Source organism: Bos indicus, chromosome X, assembly GCF_029378745.1.
Source record: "Bos indicus isolate NIAB-ARS_2022 breed Sahiwal x Tharparkar chromosome X, NIAB-ARS_B.indTharparkar_mat_pri_1.0, whole genome shotgun sequence".
Taxonomy (NCBI): Eukaryota; Metazoa; Chordata; class Mammalia; order Artiodactyla; family Bovidae; genus Bos; species Bos indicus.
Genome location: NC_091789.1, coordinates 52,461,202 through 52,488,852, shown reverse-complemented (window position 1 = coordinate 52,488,852; position 27,651 = coordinate 52,461,202). Strand labels below are relative to the sequence as shown.

The 27,651-nt window shown below is 40.6% G+C and overlaps 1 protein-coding gene across 1 annotated transcript; it reads right to left on the bottom strand.

The window, feature by feature from the left end:
* Positions 1-12,213: 12,213 nt before the first annotated feature.
* Positions 12,214-27,383, bottom strand: LOC109554821 (T-complex protein 11-like X-linked protein 2). The gene is made up of 10 exons (XM_070785441.1): positions 27,299-27,383; positions 26,701-26,838; positions 24,208-24,340; positions 18,325-18,445; positions 16,728-16,948; positions 15,704-15,840; positions 15,211-15,428; positions 14,934-15,115; positions 13,477-13,640; positions 12,214-12,636 (listed from the first exon to the last, which is right to left on the bottom strand). The coding sequence occupies exons 2-10, from the start codon at positions 26,825-26,827 to the stop codon at positions 12,404-12,406; spliced, it is 1,536 nt and encodes a 511-aa protein (XP_070641542.1). The 5' UTR covers positions 26,828-26,838; positions 27,299-27,383; the 3' UTR covers positions 12,214-12,403.
* Between the last annotated feature and the right edge of the window lie 268 nt (positions 27,384-27,651).

The following is a 27,651-nucleotide window of genomic DNA, read 5'->3' as shown; positions in this document are numbered from 1 at the left end:
AACCATAATGTGATACCACTTGAAATGCACTTCAAACGTAGCTGGTAAGAAAAAGTCAGGTAACATGAAACATTAGTGAGGATATGGAGAAACTGGAACTCTCATTCACTTCTGGTGGGAATATAAAATGGTGCAGTCACTTTGTAAAAACAGCTGCAAGTTACTGAAATGAATAAATAGAGTTACCATATAATCCAGTAATTCCACTCTAGGTTTAAGAAATGAAAACATATTCACACAAAAATTATAGATTAAATTTTGTGGCAGCATTATTCATAATAGCCCAAAGTGGAAATAGTCCAATTGTCCATCCACTGACTGACAGATAAACAAACTGAGGTATAACCACACTACAGACTATTATTCAGAAACAAAAACAAACGTTTTACTGATATATCCTACAACATGAATCAACATTAAAACATTATGCTTAGTGAAAGAAGCCAGTCAAAAAAGGTCACATATTATGTAGTTTCATGACCCAGCAATCCCACTGCTGGGCATACGCACTGAAGAAACCAGAATTGAAAGAGACATGTGTACCCCAGTGTTCATCAAAGCACTGTTTACGATAGCTTGAACATGGAAGCAACCTAGAGGTCCTTTGGCAGATGAATGGATAAGAAAGTTGTGGTACATATACACAATGGAATATTACTCAGCTATTAAAAAGAATGCATTTGAGTCCATTTTAATGAGGTGGATGAAACCAGAGCCTATTATACAGAGTGAAGTAAGACAGAAAGAAAAACACCAATACAGTATATTAATACGTATATATGGAATTTAGAAAGGTGGTAACAATGATGCTATATGCGATACAGCAAAAGAGACAGAGATATAAAGAAAAGACTTTTGGACTCTGTGGGAGAAGGCGAGGGTGGGATAATTTGAGAGAATAGCACTAAAACATGTATATTACCATATGTAAGATAGATGACCAGTCTAAGTTTGGATCATGAAACAGGGCACTCAAAGTCGGTGCACTGGGACTACCCAGAGGGATGAGATGGGCAGGGAGGTGTGAGGCGGGTTCAGGCTGGGGGAGACACATGTACACCTGTGGCTGATTCATGTCAATGTATGGCAAAAACCACCACAATATTGTAAAGTAATTTGCCTCCAATTAAAATAATTAATTAAAAAAATCCAAAATAGGGAAATCTATAAAGTAGTTTCCTAGTTGCTTAAGGCTTAAGGGGTAGGAGTAATGGGGTGACAGAGGGCTCAAGGGTTAGGTGTTTCTTCTTGAAATGATGAAAGACTTCTAAAATTGTCTATGATGGTGGTTGCACAAATCTGTGAATATACTAAAGACAAATGAATTGTACAGTTTGGGTGAATTGTATGATATGTGAAATCTCAGAAAGAATCTGTTTGTGATTCAGGAGACCTGGGTTCGATCCCTGGGTTGGGAAGATCCCCTGGAGAAGGGAATGACAATTCACACCAGTATTTTTGTCTGCTTGCTGACATGTTGCAGTCATACTGAGGGGCCCATGTGGACATCACTCATTGCTGTGTGTCCACCTTGCTCCTGGTGGGATGAAAGATGTATATCAAAACTGTTCTGAACAATTCCCATACTTCTCTGAGTAAACATCCTGGCGTTTTCTCTTCTTGGAAATGAAATACCTTGATCATTGTAATCTGATTTGGGAATAATACATAAATTCTCCAAATGCCAGAACAAAGTCCTAGGAAAATATCATGACTAACGAAGCAGAATCACCAACTTTTATAATCTAGAATGAAGTATCGCACAGCTCTAAAAATGTTGGAAGACCTCACTATAGTTTACTTTCTGGGATATGAGAGATTGGGAGGATCCACAGCCCAGGAGAAAGCAAGTACATTGGAAAGGACTTGGGTTGAGGATCTGATCTATGATGTTAGTTTGAGCTATGCCTTTGTCATGCTGGGTCATCTGAGGACATTCACTTAACATCTTGAACCCTTATCTCCCATTAATACTCTAGAGGCGTAATAAAATATACCTTGAATATTTGGTGTTGTAGTTCAAAGCTCAAAGATTATTTTCCTACTTGAAAGAAGAATTAGAAAAATGAAACATAGGTCTGAAAAAAATGTACAGAATGTAACCTGGAGAAACAGAATGATGGAAAGTACCAAAAGAGAATAGATGAGAGTTAAAAGGGAGGTGGTGTGTAAATCTAATAGTCATTTAATTAGAGTTCAAGAAAGAGAAGAATAGAGAAGTATTTGAAGGGATCACAATTGGGAAACATCCAAAAGTAATAAAAGACATCAAATTGTCATAAACACATTAATAAGAGAGAAATACTTTAAGGAAAATATACTGTAGAGAAGGTAAACATTTCATAGTTATAAAAGGTTTTATTTTATAAGAATAACTAATAAAGGAATTCTAAATTTATGCACCACTTATCATAGGAGTCAAAACACATGCAGCAAAAATTGACAGAAGTAAATGGAGAAATAAACAGTCACAGTGAGGTATTTGACAGCTCACTGAATTACAAGTAAAACAGACAAAAAAAATCAGTTAGATGGGGAAGTTTTGAACAACATGAGTGACAAAATTAATTCAGAGTAGAACACTGCATATAACAACTGTGGCTGGAACATTCCAGAATACTCTTGGCTATAAATCAAGCCTCAAGAAACTTCAACGAGAATAATACAATCTACCCTGAATGGTTCATGTGAGGATTCAAAGGTAAAAGTGGTTTCTCTGCCCCTCCCTTATCCAATTATGAATCCCAAGATTTCCAACACTCTCCACCCCAGTGATCTCCCCTCTCTCCAAATATTTATCCTGAGAGGTATCAAAGGCAAACAAGGCTAAACACTAGTCAAAAAGATTTGGACACAGACTGAGCAACTGAACAACAACACATAGGAAGAGAGTCCAGCGTGAACTGAACTTGTAAACTGTCCAGTGTGAAATGAACTTGAATCCCTGAAAAGAAGGATGGAGACATTTTTACAGATGGGAGTATGCTAAGGGAAAGTCACTGGGGGATGTTTGGATGGGGGTGGGGTGGGTGGTTAGTTCCTATGATGCAGCTACTTGGTTTGTTAATTAGCACTTATGTGGGGCTTCCCTGGTGGCTCAGATGGTAAAGAATCTGCCTGCAATGTGGGAGACCTGAGTTCGATGCTCGGGTTGGGATGATCCCCTGGAGAAGGGAATGACTACCACTCCAGTATTCTTGCCTGGAGAATTCCATGGATGGAGGAACCTGTCAGTCCATGGGGTCGCAGAGTCGGACACAACTGTGCCAGTAAGACTTTCACTTACCTGGAAGAGAGATAATCTTCTCTTGAATTCTGACAGGAAGCAGTGGTGTAAATTGAAACAAGGTCCTCACTGAAGTTAGGCCCTTATCCTCCCACAGGGACTGGGAACAAGAGGGAAGGTTATCTCCCTGAATTTTTGCACTTCACATACATGACTCTCAGGTCCTTGAGGCAATGTTTTTTATCTCAAATCGAAGAGAAAGGATTATAACTGCAAGCTATCTAACTTCTCTAAGAGTGAGTACTAGGGACAATCTGTCTATTATCAAGTTTTATACGGAATAAAAAGCAAATTCTATTCACAGAACCGTGGCTGCGAGGAGCTACCCCACGTCGGAGGTCAGGGGCGGCGGCAAAGAGTGCCAGGCTGCTACAGTGCAGGAGCTGCCAAGAGGAGCTAACCCCCGCCCAAAGTTAGGGGTGGCAGCTGGGAGGAGCAACCCCAGGTCCAAGGTGGCTGCGCAGTTGCAGGAGGGCCAAGAGGCGATACTTCGCGTTCAAGGTCAGGAGGGGCGGCAATGAGGAGATACCCCTCGTCCAAGATAAGGAGCAGTGGCTGTACTTTGCTCGAACAGCCATGAAGAGATACCCCACGCCCAAGGTAAGAGAAACCCAAGTAAGATGGTAGGTGTTGTGAGAGGGCATCAGAGGGCAGACACACTGAAACCATAATCACAGAAAACTAGTTAATCTAATCACATGGACCACAGCCTTGTCTAACGCAATGAAACTAAGCCATGCCATGTGGGGCCACCCAAGACAGGCAGGTCATGGTGGAGAGGTCTGACAGAATGTGGTCCACTGGAGAAGGGAATGGCAAACCACTTCAGTATTCTTGCCTTGAGAACCTCATGAACAGTATGAAAAGGCAAAATGGTAGGATACTGAAAGAGGAACTCCCCAGGTCTGTAGGTGCCCAATATGCTACTGGAGATCAGTGGAGAAATAACTCCAGAAAGAATGAAGGGATGGAGCCAAAGCAAAAACAATATCCCGTTGTGGATGTGACTGGTGATACAAGCAAGGTCCAATGCTGTAAAGAGCAAGTCCCAATTGCACAGGGACCTGGAATGTCAGGTCCAGGCAAGGCAAATTGGAAGCGGTCAAACAGGAGATGGCAAGAGGGAATGTCGACATTCTAGGAATCAATCAGCAAACTAAAATGGACTGGAATGGGTGAATTTAACTCAGATGACCATTATATCTACTACTGTGGGCAGGAATCCTTCAGAAGAAATGGAGTAGCCATCAGGGTCAACAAAAGAGTCTGAAATGCAGTACTTGGATGCAATCTCAAAAACAACAAAATGATCTCTGTTCATTTCCAAGGCAAACCATTCAATATCACAGTAATCCAAGTCTATGCCCCAACTGGTAACACTGAAGAAGCTGAAGTTGAACGGTTCTATGAAGACCTACAAGACCTTTTAGAACTAACACCCAAAAAAGATGTCCTTTTCATTATAGGGGACTGGAATGCAAAAGTAGGAAGTCAAGAAACACCTGGAGTAACAGGCAAATTTGGCCTTGGAATACAGAATGAAACAGGGCAAAGACTAATAGAGTTTTGCCAAGAGAACGCACTGGTCATAACAAACACCCTCTTCCAACAACACAAGAGAAGACTCTACACATGGACATCACCAGATGGTCAACACTGAAATCAGATTGATTATATTCTTTGCAGCCAAAGATGGAGAAGCTCTATACAGTCAGCAAAAACAAGACCAGGAGCTGACTGTGGCTCAGATCATGAACTCCTTATTGCCAAATTCAGACTGAAATTGAAGAAAGTAGGGAAAATCACTAGACCATTCAAGTATGACCTAAATCAAATCCCTTATGATTATACAGTGGAAATGAGAAATAGATTTAAGGGCCTAGATCTGATAGAGTGCCTGATGAACTATGGACGGAGGTTCATGACATTGTACAGGAGACAGGGATCAAGACCATCTCCATGGAAAAGAAACGCAAAAAAGCAAAATGGCTGTCTGGGGAGGTCTTGCAAATAGCTGTGAAAAGAAGAGAAGTGAAAAGCAAAGGAGCAAAGGAAAGATATAAGCATCTGAATGCAGAGTTCCAAAGAATAGCAAGAAGAGATAAGAAAGCCATCCTCAGCGATCAATGCAAAGAAATAGAGGAAAACAACAGAATGGGAAAGACTAGAGATCTCTTCAAGAAAATTAGAGATACCAAGGGAACATTTCATGCAAATATGGGCTCTATAAAGGACAGAAATGGTATGGGCATAACAGAAGCAGAAGATATTAAGAAGAGGTGGCAAGAATACACAGAAGAACTGTACAAAAAAGATCTTCACGACCCAGATAAACACGATGGTGTGATCACTCACCTAGAGCCAGACATTTTGGAATGTGAAGTCAAGTGGGCCTTAGAAAGCATCACTACCAACAAAGCAAGTGGAGGTGATGGAATTGCAGTTGAGCTATTTCAAATCCTGAAAAGTGATGCTGTGAAAGTGCTGCACTCAATATGCCAGCAAATTTGGAAAACTCAACAGTGGCCACAGGACTGGAAAAGGTCGGTTTTCATCCCAATCCCAAAGAAAGGCAATGCCAAAGAATGCTCAAACTACCACACAATTGCACTCATCTCACACGCTAGTAAAGTAATACTCCAAATTCTCCAAGCCAGGCTTCAGCAATATGTGAACTGTGAACTTCCTGATGTTCAAGCTGGTTTTAGAAAAGGCAGAGGGACCAGAAACCAAACTGTCAACATCTGCTGGATCATCGAAAAAGCAAGAGAATCCCAGAAAAACATCTATTTCTGCTTTATTGACTATGCCAAAGCCTTTGACTGTGTGGATCATAATAAACTGTGGAAAATTCTTCAAGAGATGGGAATACCAGACCACCTGATCTGCCTCTTGAGAAACCTGTATGCAGGTCAGGAAGCAACAGTTAGAACTGGACATGGAACAACAGACTGGTTCCAAATAGGAAAAGGAGTACGTCAAGGCTGTATATTGTCACCCTGCTTATTTAACTTATATGCAGAGTACATCATGAGAAATGCTGGGCTGGAAGAAGCACAAGCTGGAATCAAGATTGCTGGGAGAAATATCAATAACCTCAGATATGCAGATGACACCACCCTTATGGCAGAAAGTGAAGAGCAACTAAAAAGCCTCTTGATGAAAGTGAAAGTGGAGAGTGAAAAAGTTGGTTTAAAGCTCAACATTCAGAAAACGAAGATCATGGCATCCGGTTCCATCACTTCATGGGAAATCGATGGGGAAACAGTGGAAACAGTGTCAGACTTTATTTTTGGGGGCTCCAAAATCACTGCAGATGGTGACTGCAGCCATGAAATTAAAAGATGCTTACTCCTTGGAAGGAAAGTTATGACCAACCTAGATAGCATATTCAAAACAGAGACATTCCTTTGCCAACAAAGGTCCATCTAGTCAAGGCTATGGTTTTTCCTGTGGTCATGTATGGATGTGAGAGTTGGACTGTGAAGAAGGCTGAGTGCCGAAGAATTGATGCTTTGAACTGTGGTGTTGGAGAAGACTCTTGAGAGTCCCTTGGACTGCAAGGAGATCCAACCAGTCCATTCTGAAGGAGATCAGCCCTGGGATTTCTTTGGAAGGACTGATGCTAAAGCTGAAACTCCAGTATTTTGGCCACCTCATGCGAAGAGTTGACTCATTGGAAAAAATTCTGATGCTGGGAGGGATTGGGGGCAGGAGGAGAAGGGGACGACAGAGGATGAGATGGCTGGATGGCATCACTGACTCGATGGACGTGAGTCTGAGTGAATTCCGGGAGTTGGTGATGGACAGGGAGGCCTGGCGTGCTGCGATTCATGGGGTCGCAAAGAGTCAGACACGCCTGAGTGAACTGAACTGATCTGATGCAATATTGCTCTTTACAGCATCAGACCTTGCTTCTATCACCAGTCACATCCACACCTGTGTGTTGTTTTTGGTTGTTGGTGTTGCTTTGGCTCCGTCCCTTCATTCTTTCTGGGCTTATTTCTCCACTGATCCCCAGTGTCATATTGGGGACCTACCGACCTGGGGAGTTCATTTTTCAGTGTCCTATCTTTTTGCCTTTTCATACTGTTCATGGGGTTCTCAAGACAAGAATACTGAAGTGTTTTGCCATTCCCTTCTCCAGTGGACCACATGCTGTCAGAATGTGGTTCTGCAGGTTCACCTATGTAAATAGTCAAATCCTCTGTCTTAATGCTCAGCCAGGGCTTTGGGCAGACCCTGGCGGGCCCATCCCAGGGCCTCACTAAACCATCCAATCAGTAGTAGCAAGTGGGTAATAGCAACCGCTTCTCTACTGATTAGTAAAAATATTCTTTGGTCAAGCATATTAGCATAAAGTCTATAATATTTACTTCTAATACTTTTCTTTTGGTAGTACAGAAATTGTTTAAACTTATTCATTGATTATTTGGCAAGGGGTGTTGAGGACTGTGCTGCTTGCCTTGCAGGGTCTTAGTTCACCAACCAGAGACTGAACCTAGCCCAGGGAAGGGAAAACGCTGAGTCCTAACCATTGGACCACCAGGGGAGTTCTCATTGATTTTTAAACATAAAAATGATACAACTTAAGAATAACTGAGTGCTTATTTGGTTTAAAGAAGACACCATAGAAAATGCCTCTGACTTAATTCTCTTTGTGGGATTTCCCTGGTGGTTCAGTGGTTAACACTCTGTACTACCAATGCAGCAGGTCCTGGGTTGGATTCCTGGTTGGGGAACTAAGATCCCACATGCTGCCGGATGGGTCCAAAAAAATAAAAAAATAAAAAGACACTAGTTTCTTAATTCTGTTCTTGTTAAGTCCCTTCTCTCCTCAGAGGTCACTCCTTTCCAGTGATTCTGCCTGGACCTTACACACTACCATTTCTGACAGCTCTGTTTCCAGGCCTGCAGCAGGATCTCATCTTCCTCATTTTCTTCAGCACCAAGTAGGTGGGTTGTGTACATTGGAGGCATGGTACGGATATCATCAAAGGAATTAAAAACTAGCTACATGACTATGAAAAAGCTTTCAACTATGCTAAAATTTATTTTAAAAAATTAAAGTGAAGTTAAGAAGATCTTGTCTATCCATCCAAAAAAATCTCCTACAAAGAAGGGTGAGTTATTTTAAAAAAAATATTGAGGACATGTTTTATAAGCAAATTTTCAGCATACAAATTAAAAAGGGTGTTAGATTCCCAAAAACCTACATGCAGGAAACAAATTGATAAAAAGTACTCAGCTGCAAACATGTAGTATCGTTTAGAAAAAATGGAAGGATGATTCTGAGCATAGAATCTTCGATGTAAGGTATAGACCCTCAGGCGCAAAGGCCAGAATCTCCAGAAACAGAAGATGATTTCCAGGCCTTGTACCCTGGTGGAGTTTACCTGGTTGGATTTCAAGATTGCTTGGAGCCAATAACTCTTTTCTTTATTTTCTCCCATTTGGAGTGGGAATGTCTGTAACTATTATCCTATAACTATCCCACTACTGAAATTTGGGAAGAGGTAACTTTTTCACTAGTTTACAGACCCACTGATGGAGAAAATTTTTGCCACAGGGAGAATCATACCGTTTCTCACATTTGATTAAATGATTTACAGGTGAGATTCTGGACTTGATATGTAATATGTTGACACTTTGGGGGATATTGGGATGAGATGAATGTGTTTTGCATGAAGGATGGATATGAACCTTTGACAGGGTCAGAAGACAAACTGTTGTCTGCTGAACAATGCCCTCTAAGGATATCCATGCCCTAGTGCCTGAAATCTGTGAATGTTATTTTATTTGGCAAAAGGGACTTTGCAGATGTGATTAAGTTAAGGATCTTGAGACTATCTTGAAAGCGAAAAGTGAAAGTGCTATTCACTCAGTCGTGTCCGACTCTTTGTGACCCCATAGAGTATATCCCGCCAGGCTCCTCTGACCATGGAACTCTCCAGGAAAGAATACTGAACTGGGTAGCCATTCCCTTCTCCAGGGGATCTTCCCGACCCAGGGATCGAACCCAGGTCTCCTGCATTGTAGGTAGAATCTTTACCATCTGAGCCACCAGAAGACTAGCTTTGTGAGCCCAAAATGTAATAATGTATTCTTATAAAGAGGAAAGGAGAAGGACATTTGACACAGAAGAAGGAGGGCGGTATTATGACTGAAGCAAGATGCTATGCTGCTGGTTTGGATGATGGACGAATGTATCACAAGGCAAGGACTATAAGAATGCAACTCTAGATGTAGAAAAGGCAACTTAAGTAATCTCCCCTAGTGAAAGCCTGCCAAATGGACAGTGGCCTTGCTAAAACCTTGGTTTGGACCCAGTAATGTTGATTTTGTACTTGACCTCTGAGGCTAAAACAGAATGAATGTGTATTATTTTAAGCCACTAGGTTCATGGTAATTTGTTATAGCTGCTGTAAGAAAATAACCCAGGGACCTTTCAAGATAATCTAGTACAGTGGCTTCAAACAATCCTCAAAAGAACTTCTTTCAGCTCTGCTTCACCTCAAGCTAAAGAAAAAGCCCAGAAGTGTGTAAAGATGTTCCCTTAACTCACTCGACCTGAGAATATAAACAAAACACTGAACAGGTTCTAACTCCCATCAGCGCTTCTTGTTTCACACTGCACTGTGCATGTGTGCTCAGCTGTGTCCACCTCTTTGTGACCCCATGGACTGTAGCCCACCAGGCTCCTCTATCCATGGAATTTTCTAGGCAAGCATCCTGCACTAGAGCTGGAAACATAGACTGGAAATAAACAATGGAGGGATAAATAAAGTCATATTTATAGAAAGTTTAAAAGAGTGACTGGCTTGTACGTGATCATAACATTATAATGTGTACTTCATTTGCAAAGAATATCTCTGGAAGGATACACAGAAATGTAAAAACAGCAATGTCTTCTAGGTAGAATGAGACACAAGCATGGGAGAGAAATTGACTTTTTACCGTATTTAATCATGTGCACATACTATCAATCCAGGTGGCTCAATGGTAATGTATCCGCTTGTGAATACAGGTCCCATCCTACAGCTGAACCAAACTTCTTTTTGTCACATATCGAAGTTGAGAACACTTCATTTTTCTTGAGAGAGATGATGTGAGTATTCACGGGTGGGACAGCCACCATGTTTCTGTTTTTTGTTTATCTTCTCTGGTTGAGTGAGTTAAAGGGAATATTTTTGCACATTTTTGGGCTTTTTCTTTAGCTTGAGTTGAAGCAGAGCTGATACACATACAATATGTGTGTTTGTGTGTGTGTGTGTATATATATATATATATATTTCCCCTTAAATGGTTATCAGGATTGAATAGAGCCATCTTTCCCTGTTTAAGATTAGGATTTCTATCTCTTCCATGTGGAGATATAAAACTAACTCAGAATCTCAAAGAAATCAATTATACCAAATTTCGATTGTAAAGGATAAGTCAAAATTCCATTTCAGTCTAATGTCTATGTCCAACAACTACCTAGTCATCTCCACAGGGATCCCTTCACAGTACATTTTTATATAAGACAATCAGGACTCTAAAATTAAGATTTTTTAAAAAACAATGTATTAATATTGGCAAATCAGATCAGAAAATTCAGTTAGACAGAATTCACAGCCTGTTTATTAACTGCAAATTAGCCAGCTTTGGTTTCTTTCCTGAGGATAAGTTACAAGACTAGCATCCTTGAATGATCTATTCCTCAGCTTCCCTCTGTGCCTTGCTCAGTCGTTCAGTCCTGCCCAAATCTTTGCGACCCCATGGACTGCAGCTTGCTAAGCTCCTTCCTCTGTGTGCCTTATATTCAGCCAATAAATATATCACCCTATTCACCTAGCTGTAGCAACCACCTGGGATCCATCTTCTAGAAAAATTACCCTTGGACTAATGGAACTCAGATCCCATCTGTTATTATTCTTGGATTAAGTAAATTATACTCAGCTCTTCCCATTCCCTCATATGATGAGGACACCCCTCATCCAGTTATAATATCCCACAGGTGAATTTTTGTTTTCTCCTGTCCGTTTTAAACAAGTCCAAACCGAAACTGATGTTGCTCCGAAATTCCTAGATTGCTGGTGGTCTGTTGTAGGTGGCCTGAAAATGATAGGGTGAATCTCTGCAATTGAAGAAAACAAGCCCAGATCTATGTGGATCTAGGACATCTGTCATTTGTGATGCCAAATGAGTTGACAATCACAATCTAGCAGTTAGAGGCTCAGACTGCAAGTGGGAAGAAACACGGTGGCTGTCCCACTCTTGAATACCTTCGTTATTTCTCTCAAGAAGAAAGAAGTGTTCTAAGCCTAGAAATGTCACAATAGAAGACAGATTTAGCTATAGACTGGAACCAGAGATGAACGTGAAACAAGTGTCTGTGGCCTAAGTGCTTGCATTTGGTGTTGGTTTGAGAGAGTTTAAAACTGACTCCCAGGATCACTAGACAGAGAAAGAGAGAGAGCGAGTGCCCATTGAGGCTGAGAACTGTCCTCAACTGAATGTTCATTGGCAGACAATATTGATCCACTCCCTAGTTTTCATACTGCTTCATGCCCCACACCAGAACAGGATGTGAGGGCTCTTACTATTACTGCAGCCTTAAAAGTATAGGGAGAATGTGATACTGGAAATAGGATTCTATGTCTTCCCCTGATTTGTAACTCAGCGTATTCCCAACCTCTAGAAGCCTTTATACTTCCAGAACTCATACTTTGAAAAAATTCCACAGAAAGTTTTCACAGCCCTCAAGGAAATGATTTTCCATTGGAGGAAACAATGCTAGCAGCCGATGCCCTGATGCCTGCTCAAGCCAGCATCCTGAAGAATGATCAGCCAGTGAAGGAGAACTGAGGGATCACTGGTTCTCAGATAATAGGGGATAAGGGCACAAAACCTGGGTTCAGTTGCAACACAGAAGGAACTGAGGCTTTCTTGCAGCACAGAAGTTTATTATGACGGGGGCTGGGCCAGTTTGTATTTACATGCTGGAATCCTGCAGCCTTGAGTCCAGGTTGAAGTGAGGAAGAGGCTACTCTGCGGGGCACAGGTGATGTCATCCCAGGAACATACTTAGCCCTCTCTCCTGGGTCCCTGTTGCCAGACTGTGGTCTGGAACTATCAGATAGACTCCACTTCTGTTTCTTGTGCCTGAGCTGGAGGGATGATATCTTTAAGGATTTCATCATAATAGGGGCTAAATACCTGCTGATTGTGACGCATCAGATTGAAAAACTTCCAGCCCAGTTTTGTCAACTCTCCCTTGATGAGAGTAAGGCCAACAGGGAAGTCTAGCAGAGACTCCTGCATCCCACGAACCAAACAGCCTTTGAGAAACAAGTGGATCCGCTGATCTGTGTGCAAGAAAAAAGTTAAAAGGGAAAGATCAAAGAGATTTCAGAAGAAATTCACAATGCCCTTGCACTCTCTGTTCGCCAACGTTTAAATTAACACATTTTCACTGACCTACTCACTCATTCAGGTAAAACATGTTAATGAGATTTTTTTTTTCTTTTCTTTTGGAAGAAGGAATGCTATAAAGCTTCTAAAAGCAATGCATTATTGAAAGATGTCGAGCCAGTAAGTTTCTGGCTGTTTATAATGTTATGGGGTGCTAAGTGAGCTCCTGACGTGTGTGACCTAACAAGAGGATCCTAGACATTGTATGTGAAATTCTAAGGGCACACACTGCAGCCAGTGTACCAACTCTGGGTCCATACAACCATATCAGACTTTGTCAAGATGTAAAAATTAGAAGCAAGGTGGTCGAGCTCACTGCTTCCATTCTTGCAGGGAATATATCCTTCAGCCTAAATTAGCATCAGTTCCTTAGAGGGAAGTAGGGACCGTCATGGTAACTTAAAGCATGGGATAGAGAAAGGGTTTCCCATCACAGGCCTTGGGTTATAGTTAGAGAATGACCAGGAATCACTCAGCACTAGCACCTGCAAGTTACACATCCTAGCTGACCTTAAAACCATATATTCACTCTTCAGACTGAAAGAGATTTACTTCAATTATGTGCATTATACATAAGGAAACTAAAGCCAAAAGACTTTCCCAACAATCATTCCATTTCTGAACGTCTTCACAACTGACTTCCAAGCTTCAGTCCACCTTCTTACCTTCCACATTCTTGCTACCCCTTCCCTTGCCACCCCTTCCCAGCCCCACCACCACAGGAGGACTCTTACCAACGATGTTACGAACACGGTTCTCTTTCTTGGCGATGTTCTGAAGTTGGCCTCTAAGACAGGCTTTCTTTTCACTACTCAGGGCAGTTAGGCCCATGTCTTTGAGGCGTTCATGGATTTTCTGAGACACTTGTTCACTCACACTCACCATAGCTTCTTCAGGCCTAGATAATGAAGGACAGAAAGCAGAGTGGCCTTGGCATAGGGGCAAAGCCCAGAGAGTCCAACACCAGAAGCCAGGTCCACTCACAAAAGAATTCCAGCTCTCCACCACTAACAGAGGACCCAGCATTTCAAATCATTTCATTGTTACCCTCAAGATGTCAACTATTTCACACATATTAATTCGTACATATTAACTAATTCATACTATTCTCCACTTCAAATGAAACAAATTGGACAAGGGTTCAGTTCCATTCTTGGATCTACTCAGTATTCTTTAGTCCCATACTCCTACTACTACTACTAAGTTGCTTCAGTCATGTCCGACTCTGTGCGACCCCATAGACGGCAGCCCACAAGGCTCCCCCATCCCTGGGATTCTCCAGGCAAGAACACTGGAGTGGGTTGCCATTGCCTTCTCCAATGCAGGAAAGTGAAAAGTGAAAGTGAAGTTGCTGAGTCTTGTTCGACTCTTAGCGACCCCATGGACTGCGGCCCACCAGGCTCCTCCATCCACTCTTGCCTGGGATTTTCCAGGCAAGAGTACTGGAGTGGGGTGCCATTGCCTTCTCCACTTTAGTCCCATAAACTGTATTCAAATTCTGTTTTAAGATTTCTTAAGCATTTTCCATAGTTGTCTTCCCTACTTCGCCAATTAACTTGTAAATATATTGAGATCTGAACTTCCAGTTCTTCTTTTTACTTCAGCTGAGGTGCCCTGCATGAAGCAAATTATGGATACATATTGACCAAGGGATCAACTTCTGGATATACACACACAAATCCAGTGTCACTTATTTAAGTATATAATGACTCATTTTTAGCAAACACAGTACTGAATCATTCATAGCAAACTAGTTTCCACACTCACCTCCTTGGAAATATGTTTTGTTTCCATCACAAGCCTTAATACAATTTATCAAAAGACACCAACGACCTTTGTAGATGATGCCCAAGGTCTTTTGCGTGGTTTATGATAAAGAATAAGGCAGTAATACATTAACTGCCTAAGTTCCAAAACCAACAAACTATTTTCAACTCTCAGAAAGATCTAGGAAATTTGTTGTTGCTCATGTTGCATAGTCTCTAAGTCATGTCTGACTCTTTTGCAACCCCATGGACTGTAGCCTACCAGGCTCATCTGTCCATGGAATTCTCCAAGCAAAAACACTAGAGTGGGTTGCCATTTCTTACTCCAGGGGATCTTCCTGACCCAAGGTTCAAATCTGGGTCTCCTGCATTGGCAGGCAGATTCTTTACCACTGAGTCACCAGGAAAGCCTCTATGAAGTTTACCTGGAGTTAAATTCCTCCATCAGGGCCTTGGTTATGTGTTTCAGTTTGTTCACAAATTCAGTCGAACTGAATAAAGCACTACCAGAGAAACTTCTGGCCACTAGCAAGACTGAGGCCAGAATGGCCAACTGCTTCAACTGGGACTCCATGTCTTGCAGCCGGATTTTATCCATTAGCAGAGTCTGGTGAGACAGGGAAAAGCAAGCTGTCAGAAAAGTGTTTTATTAAAGGTATCAAATACAAAACAAAAAGGCAATGTTCTTATATACGTTCCTACCTCGGGAAACTCTTTACTGTCAAGATCCCAGAGAAGAAGGTTCAGGTAACCCTGGTATAGCACCATTGTGGAACTGGGAAGTTGTGGGTTGTCCACTGCCCAATTTGGAGATGAATGGGCCATGCTGGAGGAGCTGGGAGAGTCAGGAGAACTTGAAGGTGCTGTAGTGAGGTCTAGAGCTGTTTTGGTTAGCCATTTTGTGGTGCAATCAAGGAGATCTGTGACATAAAAGGGAATATATAAATATCTTCAAACACCAAGGCTTGAAAAGCAAGGTTTGAGGATATATTCTTCCTCAATAAATAAGTGATTTTGTACATCTTTTCTCTTAGAGAAATGTTCCTTCTTCCTACCCCATGCCCTTGCCCGTCCAATAGGGAGAAGCTATCTATTAAAAAAATAAAAAATAAAAAACTGCAAGTACCGTATCACTATAAGAAATAAGACCCAAAGTCAAATCTCCCCCTCTCCTGTCCTTAAATTTTGAACATACTGGGTTGCTTGTTGAGGAGTTCCTGGAATTTAGCTCGTTCATACTGGATAGAGTGTTCCTTCAGGTAGGGTCGGAAGCTCTGTATAGTATGGTTCACCATGTCCATTTTCATCAGGCCCAGAACATGGAAGATGCCCCTGTCAATGGAGGAAAAATCAAATGCTTACACTCTGAAAGGTAATCTAGTGGAGTGAGGTGGAACTCAAGCTAAGAGTATTTTATCACAGTATCTTAGAGTAAAAAATGGCCTTAAAAACCACAGTCCTACTTCAATTTACAAATACAGATGTTGCAGCCAGGGACCCAAGGCCATAGAGTGAGTTGTTATCAGAGCTAGGAGCAGATACATGTTCTGATCTTTTAGTTACCAGCCTAGAGTTCTTTCCACTGTAGGTACTCCACCTCAGAAAAACAATTAAAATTCTAACTCTCTGTGGGTAGTTGGGATGATGGTGGTTGAATTTCTAACTCATTCAGCTTATTACTTTACCTCTGGTTCTTGGTTCTTCTATCTGTGAAACAGGGATCATTCTCATCTTGTTCCCCCACAGGGTTTGAGTTAGGATACACAAGAAATTATCTGCGAAAGTGCTGTTTGAAATATCCCAAAGAAACAGTTACTGTACTCTAGTGTCTAGACAAGAATATTGGAGTGGGTTGCCGTTTCCTTCTCCACAGGATCATCCCGACCCAGGCATCGAATCCTCTTCTCTTGCATCTCCTACATTGGCAGGGGGTTTCTTTACCACTAGTGTCACCTGGGAAGCCAGTATCTTAACAGCATCATTTCTTAGAAAGTGTCCAAATGATCTAAGATCATCAAAAGGGTTCTGAGAATCCATCCTTTGAAAATAAAAGCCAATAAACCACAGAGGAACAGCAGAGATATTAGTCCGTTCTTCACTATAGAAGAGCTAGGCAAGCCAGGGGCTATAACCCAGTATCTGGCCCAGAGTTTTCTGGTACAGTGTCTAAGACAGGATACTACATCTTGTGTTCAGGAACAGTACATCTAGTTTCCCACCTCAGTAACTGTACAGGGTCTGTTATGCTCTCTAGTTTTCGCACTGCTTCATCTCGGACTGGTGCACACAGTAGGGTCATCAAATTAAGAATGTAGTTGGAGAGATGAGGGACATCCAGGGCCCCATGCTCTGCTTCCTGCTTGAGGAGATCTATGTCCAGAGCTTCTTCAATCTCATCTCTTAGGCTGTTCTGGCGTGGTAATAGCAGTGATAACAATATCTGCCCAGAAAAGAAAATCAATGGAGCCAAATTATTTAGAACTCCAAACACTCTTTGATGAACAATCTCCTTAAGGCAAAGGCATGCCAGCCTATGTCTATTGGGCCTCCAGAAACTAGGTTTCCCAACTGCATATACAGAATATTATTTCTCTCTGTTTAGGAGCCAGTTATAATTTAAGGCTTCATTGGGATTAGTAGTAATAGTAGTGCTGTACTATTTTCTTGGCAGAATGAGATAAAGATAGGAAGAAAAATACCTGTGACAAAACCAAATGCAGGATATAAAAAATATAAAACACATACCATCACAAGGTAATGGGATATTCTTTTGATAAAACTTTTTAGTTTGTATTCGGGTAGCCAATTACCAATGTGATAGTTTCAGGAGAACAGTGAAGGGACTCAGCCATACATATACATGCATCCATTCTTCCCCTAACTCCCCTCACATTCAGGTAGCCACATAATATTGAGCAGAGTTCCATGTGCTACAGTAGGTCCTTGGTTATCCATTTTAAATATAGCCTTGTGGGGGTGAGATATTCTTAATAAAGGATAAGGACATTATTAGATTGTTTGACTACAAGGGAAAAGATGAAATAGGCAGAGAAACCTTTAAGTGTCACTCGAAATAATCTTTTCACTCTAAAGTATAAGTTTCTTTTTGGCAAAGGCTCTCTTATGTATCTGTGTGCTTCTGAAACACAGAAAACATAATGGGAGTTAAGCGAAAATCTGTTTAATTGAATGACATGCTGTGTTGTTACAGCAAGATCTCAACTTTCAAGCTTCATCTCATACAAATAAAATGGAAGTTTCTCCATATTATCTGTTCAAGTAGTGGAACATATGTAGAAATGAAACTTGTGCATGCATGCATGCTAAGTCATGTCTGACTCTTTGCTACCCTATGAACTGTAGCCCGCCAGCCTCCTCTGTCCATGGGATTCTCCAGGCAAGAATACTGGAGTGGGTTGCCATGCCCTCCTCTAGGGCATATTCCCCACCCAGGGATCAAACTCGAGTCTCTTACGTCTCCTGCATTGGCAGGTGGGCTCTTTACCACTAGCATCACTTGGGAAGGCCCAAAATAATTCCTATTTATCAACAATTAAAAGGTCTGGGATTTAAAAAAAAAAAAAAGGACTTTCCTGTGGTCCAGTATTTAAGAATTCACCTTGCAATACAGGGGACATGGGTTTGATCCCTGCTAAGAGAAACTAAGATCCCACATGCTGCAGGGCAATTAAGCCCACAAGATACAAGTGCTGAGCCTGTGCATCACAACTAGAGAGAAGCCCACGTACCACAATGAAAGATCCCCCATGCCACAACTAAGATTTAATATCCACAAATGGGAAGTTGGTTACTCACCTCCTTAACTTCTTTTAGGAGTTCAAGTGCAGAAGTGAAGTCAGCTGGAGTACTTGATAGCTGGACTTTCAGATGGTCCCAAAAAGCCTTGTACATTGTCTCCATAATCCTGCCTTCCAGACTATAAGATGGTTAAATGAACAACTTGCTCTTTACCCAAAGAGTTGATAAAGGATCCTAATCTCCTAAATCCCAAACACCGTATGGGGAGGGAGGAGGGAGGAGGGTTCAGGATGGGGAACACATGTATAATTTTTTTTTAATTAAAATTGAATAAAAATAAATAAATAAATAAACACACACACACAAAAATAAATAAATAAAATCATGAAAGACCATTATGTTGATAGGGAAGGAGCTATGTTTAGACTTTAGCAGAGTTGAATACACTGAGTTTAGTCTCAGATGCAAAGGCTCTGATCAATTTCTCTCAGAAGGATTCCTCAAGTTCCAAAAAAGCTCTCCTTCTAGAAATAAGAACCAAGAAGTTGCATTTGAGGCCCTGAGTTCTAGCCTTGGTTCTTCATCTGACTTAAATGTATGCCTTGGTTTTAATACGTGTAGACTTATACCTTTGAACTAGATGATCTTTTCCCTTCAGCCTTAAAATCCAAAAAAGGATTTTCCTTCTTGATAACACTTGAAAATCTTATGTGCACCTCCAACTCATTATCTTCCCTTCTCAAACCTGTGTCTTTTCAAACAAATCATAAAGTTTACATTTTTCCCATTAAAAATAGAATAGTAATGCATGCTTTTGTTGAAAATTTTACAAGCAATACAGAGATAAATGAAAAAAGTCAAAGTTCCTTCCCCAACACACCAATCCCATTTGTGAGATGTCACCAACTGTTATTTATCTAATGCATAATAATTACTTCTTTTCATCCTTTTAATGCACTTGGTCCCCAAATTACAGAGATTTTGATTCCTAAATATGTCTGGAATCCATCTCCTCCTGCCATCATTTCCTACCTGGACTATTGCAATAGTCTAGTGAGGAGAAGGCAATGGCAACCCACTCCAGTACTCTTGCCTGGAAAATCCCATGGATGGAGGAGCATGGTAGGCTGCAGTCCATGGGGTTGCTAAGAGTCAGACACAACTGAGCGGCTTCACTTTCACTTTTCGCTTTCATGCATTGGAGAAGGAAATGGCAACCCACTCCAGTGTTCTTGCCTGGAGAATCCCAGGGACGGGGGAGCCTGGTGGGCTGCCATCTATGGAGTCGCACAGAGTTGGACACAACTGAAGCAACTTAGCAGCAGCAGCAGTAAAGGTATTCTGGCCCCCAATCAAAGTCTTACTGCAACAATGCCACATATTCTTGCTAAGACCAATATTTCTAAGCAAAAAATCTGATCGTAATGACATGATCATTTCCCTCAGCTATCTGGGAGAAGGCGATGGCAACCCACTCCTGTGTTCTTGCCTGGAGAATCCCAGGGACCGGGGAGCCTGGTGGGCTACCCTCTATGAGGTCTCACAGAGTTGGACACGACTGAAGAGACTTAGCAGCAGAACCTCCCTATCACCAGGAAGAGTTTCTTATTGTCGTTGTTTAGTAGTTAAGTTGTGTCCGAGTTCTTTGTGACCCCATGGACTATAGCCCTCCAGACCCTTCTATCCCTGGGATTCCCAAGCAAGACTACTGGAGTGGGTTGCCATTTCCTCCTTCAGGGGGTCCTCTTGACCCAGGGATTGAACCTGGGTCTCCTGGATTGGCAGGTGGATTCTTTACTGCTGAGCCACCAGAGGAACACCAAAGTTGTTTAGTTGCTAAGCAGTGTCCTCATCTTTTTTTGTGACCCCATGGACTATAGCATGCAAGGCTTCTCCGACATCCTCTGTCTCCTGGAGTTTGTTCATTGAGTCAGTGGTATTATCTAAACATCTCATCCTCTGCTGCCCCCTTCTTTTTTTGCCTTCAATCTTTTCCAGCATCAGTGTCTTCTCTAATGAGTAGGCTCTTCATATCAGGTGGCCAAGTTACTGGAGCATCAGCCCTTCCAATGAATATTCAGGGTTGATTTCCATTAGGATTGACAGATTTGATCTCCTGCCAGTCCAAGGGACTCTCAAGAGTTTTCTCCAGAACCACAATTCGAAAGCATCAATTCCTTGGCACTCAGCCTTCTCTGTGTTCCACTTCGCACATTCATACATGACTACTGGAAAAACCATGATTTTGACTGTATGGACCTTTGTTGGCAGAGTGATGTCTCTACTTTTTAATATGCTGTCTAGGTTTGTCATAGCTTTTCTTCCAAGGGCAAGCATCTTTTACTTTTATGGCTTTAGTCACAGTCTGCAGTGATTTTGGAACCCTAGAAAATTAAATGTGTCACTGCTTCCACTTTTTTCCCTTCTATTTACCATGAAGTGATGGGACTGGATGCCATGATCTTAGTTTTTCAAATGTTCAGTTTCAAGCCAGCTTTTTCACTCTCCTCTTTCACCTTCATCAAGAGGTTCTTTAGTTCCTCTTCCCTTTCTGCCTTTAGAGTGGTATCATCTGTATATTGGAGGTTGTTGATATTTCTCCCAGCAATCTTGATTCCAGGTTGTGACTCATCCAGCACAGCATATCTCATGATGTGCTCTACATATAAGTTAAATAAACAAGGTGAAAATATACAGCCTTGACATACTGCTTTCCCAATTTGGAACTAGTCAGTTGTTTCATGTCCAGTTCTAACTTTGACTCACAAAGGTGCAGTTCTAACCTTCTGATCATGTGAAATGAGTGCAGCTGTTTGGTAGTTGGAACATTCTTTATCATTGCCCTTCTTTGAGACTGGAATGAAAACTGACCTTTTCCAGACCTGTAGCCACTGCTGAGTTTTCCAAATTTGCTGGCATATTGGGTGCAGCACTTTAACAGCATCATCTTTTAGGATTTGAAATAGCTCAGCTGGAATTCCATCACCTCCACTAGCTTTGTTCATACTAATGCTTCCGAAAGCCCATTTGACTTCACACTCCAGGATATCTGGCTCTAAGTGAGTGACCACATCATTGTGGTTTTCCAGATAATAAGACTTTTTTTTGCATAGTTTTTCTGTGCATTCTTACCACCTCTTCTTAATGTCTTTTGCTTCTGTTAGATCGCTACTGTTTCTGTCCTTTATTGTGGCCATCCTTACATGAAATGTTCCCTTGATATCTTCAGTTTTCTTTAAGAGATCTCTAGTCTTTCCCATTCTATTGTTTTCCTCTATTTCTTTGCATTATTCACTTAAGAAGACCTTCTTGTCTCTTCTTGCTATTCTCTGGAACTCTGCATTCAGTTGGGTATATCTTTCCCTTTCTCCTTTGGCTTTCTCTTCTTTCTTCAGCATTTGTAAAGTCTCCCCAGACAACCATTTTGCCATCTTGCATTTTTGTCTTTGGGGTGGTTTTGGTCCCTGTCTCCTATACAATTTTATGAACCCTAGACCACCTGAAAAGCACCTATTCATATCTAAAAACTCAACTCAACATAACCTCATCAGGAAGGTTTCCCAAACCCTCCTCGGCAGCTAAGCAGGAATAAGGAACTCCATATACTAGATGTGAGAGAACTTATCACTGCACAGGAACTATGTACTATTTGACTATCTCACCTACAGAAGCTATGTAATGGCAAAGCCAGCATCATACTCATCTATATGTCTCCAACATTTAACATTCAGCCTTCCACCTAGGACATGCTCAATAAATGTTTGTAGAATAAATATCTGACAATGAGATTTCTCTTAGGAATCCATAACTCTAATTAGTATCACTTTATAAGTCCAAAGATAAAAGCAGTCATTAATTACCTATAGATAATAGATAACCCTCAATTGTATTTCAGTATCTTTTCTGGTATACATCTTACATTACTACACTAGAATAAGGCTGTTAATAACAAAACAATGAAGATTTATTTCTAAACAGTGAGTTGGCCAAAAAGTTCCTTTGGTTTTTAAATAAAAATACACATTTCTCATTTTCATCAACAACTTTACTGAACAACATATTCACCATTTTGTTCCACTACCTCCTCCATTTTCCGGACAATTTTATAATTTAATCTTCCCCAAACTTTTTATCTTTTTGAGCAAAGAACTAATCCAGGTTCCTTTTAAGTCTTTCAGGGAATTGAAACTTTTTCCATTCAAAGAATTTTGTGAAGACTGAAATAAGTGGACATCTGAAGGTGCAATGTCTGGTGAATACACAGATGCATCAGAACTTCCTAGTCAAACTGTAACAGTTCTTGCCTGGTCATCAAAGAAACATGCAGTCTTGCACTATTCAGATGGAAGACGATGTGTTTTCTGTTGACTAATTTTGGATGCTTTTTGTTAAGTGTTGCTTTCAATTGGTCTAAGTGGGAGCAGTACTTGTGATAAATTGTTTGGTTTTCTGGAAGGAGCTCATAATAGAGGACTCCTTTCCAATCCCACCATATATACAACATCACCTTCTTTGGATGAAGACCAGCCTTTGGTGTGGTTGGTGGTAGTTCATTTCAATTGCCCCATGATTTCTTCTAATCCACATTATTGTACAGTATCCACTTTTCATCATCTGTCACAATTTGTTTTAAAAATGGAACTTTACCTTTCTTGAAAAAATAAACCATAATATGCCAAAATGTTGCTTTTTTCTCCCATCTTCAATATTAAAATTGCTACACAAAAATTCAGCAATTTTTATGTTTTTTAAAAATGCATGCTGATATGACAGCTGTCAAAATACAACCTAATAAAATTGTTTGAAGTGAAATTAAAGTCAACTAAATGCTACTAGAGCCACCTTATAGGAAAAACTGAACAAACTGGCCAGTTCAAGAGTATTATTCCCTCTGCTTCATTTCCCCACCCCTCATCACCACCACAATCCCTCAGCCACTTTAACAGATCTTCACTCTCCTTGTTTCACTTTCCCCGCACCCCTGCCAGCAAAAAAATAAATCTAACTGAGGCTCCGGGGACAGTGAAGGCAGTGTTGGCAAACTAAGGGAAAAAAGTAAGAGGTGTAAAGATCAAGAGACACTGACAGAGCAAGGTGCTTAAGTGATAGAATACCTGAAGTGGCAAAATAGAAGTCACTTTTAAAGCTGGGAAATTAGAACGTTATATGAAATATTGAGTCAAACAAAGAAATTTACTCATTTAACTATTAACAAACTACTAGAAGTATTTATGGAGAAGGAAATGGCAACCCACTCCAGTGTTCTTGCCTGGAGAATCCCAGGGACGGAGGAGCCTGGCGGGGTGCCGTCTATGGGGTCGCAGAGAGTCGGACACGACTGAAGCGACTTACCAGCAGCAGAAGTATTCAAATCATACTCCCTGAATGATTCATGTATGTATTGCAATATCAATACAATTAATAAGAACCAGGATAAAGTGTGATTTTAGAGGGGCAGTGTTTATTAATGGGTTTTGATCTTGGTTCACAGAATTTTTGTTAAGCTGATTATGAAGCAGAAATATCCCCTGAAAGCTCTTATCCCATGAAGAGTTGGCAATATCACTATTAGAAAAGAAATAATTTCATTTGTACTTGATCAATCTATAGATAGTTAAGAGAATACTACCAGTAGCTACTGTCTCCAAAGCTGTCTAAGAAGATGTGGACTTCACTGTGTTTCACTGTTAAATGAGATACCAAAATGAAAGTTCTGACAATAATTTCATTAATTTATTCCCTGCTTAGATAAAATTTTTCTGCTTTCAGTCTGTAAAACTAATAATTATACAGATTACTCCTCTGTTTTGTTTGTTGGTAGCATTTAAGACATACTAAAACATTAACTGTATTAATAAAAGTGCTTCAAACCTGATCCAAAGTCATTTGTGCTGTGTACATATGCCAGGAGGAATTAAATGGAAAAAATAGAGTTGATACCTGTTGGGAGGTAATACACCGTCTTCCATGTAAAAATCTTGATTTACCACGATTTCATGAGCAATGCTAAGCCTAGAAATTTCGTTAACTGTCTCTATCAGATCCGTGACAGAAAGTACTTCAGGTCGGCTTGCTGGAAAAAGGCATAGAGATCAGTAAACAGGGAACCCACACAAATAGAACTGCTTTTCATCAGAGATCCACTCAGCCAAATAACTTCCTCAAATTTAGATTTATCAAACAGATCTTAAACAGATTCACTCGATTATTATAGTATTTGAGGTTTTCTGAACTCTTTGCTGTTCAACAGCTCTAGCAACTTGCAGAGAAGTCAGATATGAGGAGAAGTTACCTTATGAAACACAAAAAGTAAAACTTACTTCAAAAACTTTTGCCTAAACTGTCAAAACAATAAATGAAATATAGCAAAGAAAAAGTGAGTAAGTTGTGGTTTATAAAATAAACCTTTAGCTAGAATTTACTTTTTATACTTACTGTTTTATCTACAGATTAAAAAAAAATATTTTTTACCTGCCATTGGTTGAAACTTCAGGTGCAGAGAGCCAACTATATAATGAACTTTAGAAAGTGGTTCCTAAATCCTTTTTCTACCTCTGATGAGAGAGGAAGAGACATAAAATGACAGTCTCCGTACAGATAACACCATAACTATTAGTATATGGCTCTAAAGCTGAACCATTCTTAAAACATTGTTTCAAAATCTTGGGACTCCACAGACCAATAAAATTTCACACACAAAAAATAAGTGACAGTAATATGCCAATTTTAATTTTTCCACATATGGGTGTCGTGACAAAAAACCCACCTTACCATAATCCAAATAATTATTCTGTGAAAAAAAATTATATTTTAACATCTCAAAAGGCAAAAAAGAAAACAGAATTCAGCAATCTTTAAGTTGCATCAATTTAACTTTATTTTTAAAACCTATGATATTTTTGCTTTACTTACTTCAAGATTGGTAAGAACTTTATCACACACTCTCATAGGAATTTAGGAACAACTTTCTGAGTTCATTATACAGTTGGTTCTCTGCACCTGAAGTTTCAACCCATGGCAGATAAAAAAATATATATATTTTTAAATTTCAGAAAATTCCAAATGGCAAAACTTGAATTTGCTCCATGCTGGTAACTATTTACATATAATTTATATTGAATTTGGTATTATAAGTAATCTAGAGATGATTTATATTATACAGGAAGATATAAGTAGGTTATATGCAAATACTACACCATTTTACATAAGGGACTTGTGCACTATGGATTTTGGTATCCTGAGGGACGAGGTGAAGAAGAGTCCTGGAGCCAATCTCATGTGGATACAGAGTGATTGTTGTACAGACTACTTATTTACAGAGAGATAATAGTAAGCACACACAGTAGTTACGATTATTACTTGGTATATAAAATAAAACTATTTTCTCTCTCACTTTCAACACTGTTCCATAATTTGTTCAAAAAGAACTACTTATAACCAAAAATATAAGACTCATCTAAGAACCCTAAAACTTCACCAAGGAGATGGTCTACTGCAAATTTACTTCTCATTTAAAAATTTTTCAACAGAAGTTAGTATCATCAATCCATATCTCCTTTCCACTCTAACTAAAAAGCTACATATGTTGAAATACATAATTTATTCAATTCATTAAGTCATTTGAGAGACACTATGAATTAATAATTGTTCCACTCTGTTTACTAGCAGTGACCCTAAATGGCCACTAGAAAAACATACATGACTCAACAACATTGTGGCTTCCAACTATTTTTCTCATTTCTGTCTTCAAGAGTTTAGATCAAGTCACTACATTTGGACAGATCTTCAGATTTATGTTTGGTTGAATTCACTGGCGATTTTCATAAGAGAATTGCAATTTGAGTTCCTATGAGATTGGACTAGTCAAACAAAAGTCTCAAATAAATGCCTACCACAAGGTGCAGAAGAGACCTCATGCTTCTATGCATCTGTTATTATAGATCTAAAACATTACCTTGAGCAGTGATAATTCTTATGTCAACAAAGTGTTTTGGGAGTGGACAGAACACAATTTCAGCACTAGGTAATTAGGATTCTCTCAAATCCATTCTAGGTTTATCATTTACAATCTATAAAATCAAAATATAAGAATGCCACCAATTTCCCATGTTTTGAACTAACTCAGACACACTCAAGTCTTGTCAAACACAAGTCATTATGTTTTGTTGGCCTCTTTCTCTAGAGTTAAAATATCTTTTAATTTCACTTGACAATCAGGGACCTAGGTCCAATACGTAAAGATTAGAGGGGGAAAAAGACAAGAAAAAGAATAATATGAAAGAGGAGTTAGCAGAAGGATGAGGAGTGAAAAACATAAGGTTGTGAGAGCCTTCTATGCTCCTTAAAGGCACTTAAACCACATGCTACCTATTCCTTTAACCTAGCTGCTATCGAACACTACCCAAGGAAATGATGATATAATTCCAGACCTACCAGCAGAGTGGTCATCTAAACAGAAGCTCTGGTTTTCTTGGGTCTGCTCTGGTGTTTCAGGCTTATGGGCTCCACTCTCTGCTTCATTGGAATCATTCTGGTGCACAGTTTTTTCCATCTTGGGCATCTTGATGGTATCTGGAATTGGGGCAAAAAGAAGAGGCAAGCTGTTAGTGATAGAAGATTTGGCTCTGATACAGGGAGGCAGACGCGAGGGCTCTTCAGTTGCCAGTCTGTGCTTTGACTGAATCTGTGGCTCCAAGTTGAGGATGGGGACAAAGGTTTCAGGGGTCTCTTTTGGAATAGCTAGGTTTCTCAAATAGCCTTGAGGGAAGGAGAACGGTGAGTCTAGTAGAGTCGCCTTTCCTGACATTCAAGAAAGTTAGCATTGGGTAAGAAGGAGAGAAAATCAAGGCCCAGAGATGGACAATAACTTCCTCAAGAGACTTCCTCAAACTCAGTTGTCTTTAATTAGTCTGGGCATAACCCCCTTCCTCCTTAACTTCTGCCCCAGATTTGCCTTTGGTTATTAAGAGGCCTGGCAGCTGGACTCAGGCAGCAAGACACCCCCACAGCCCTCGGGACCCCAGCCCCTCACCTCAGCCCAGTCCTCGACCAGCTGCCCCACGGTTGTTTGTGTTAGTGAGGCCCCTCTGCCTCGCCAGGGCGGTCCTGGGGCATACCATGTGGGACAGGACAGGAGGGGAGATCAGCCGGAAGGGGCTGGACACAACTGTGGAGATGATGAAACCAACCCAGCATACACCCCCGCCAATGACTCTAGGTAGAACAGTCCGAAACGTGAAAACAAAGGGTGTCCAGGTAACATAAAGGGTCATGTGCCCAGGGTACCATGGGAACCTAGACAGCAGGCAAGACAAGTGGGGATGCAACATTTGGTGATAGAGCAGGTACGCAGCTGAGATTCTCCAGGAAGAGAATTTTCAATTA

Excerpts from the sequence above, each read along its gene's own strand:
- LOC109554821 (XM_070785441.1), bottom strand. The coding sequence starts at position 26,827 with ATGCCCAAGATGGAAAAAACTGTGCACCAGAATGATTCCAATGAAGCA. Across the intron at positions 16,949-18,324 it reads TCCTAAAAGAAGTTAAGGAG|ATATTGTTATCACTGCTATT; the intron begins GTGAGTAACCAA and ends TTTTCTGGGCAG. Across the intron at positions 15,116-15,210 it reads ACAGTAAAGAGTTTCCCGAG|ACTCTGCTAATGGATAAAAT; the intron begins GTAGGAACGTAT and ends CTGTCTCACCAG.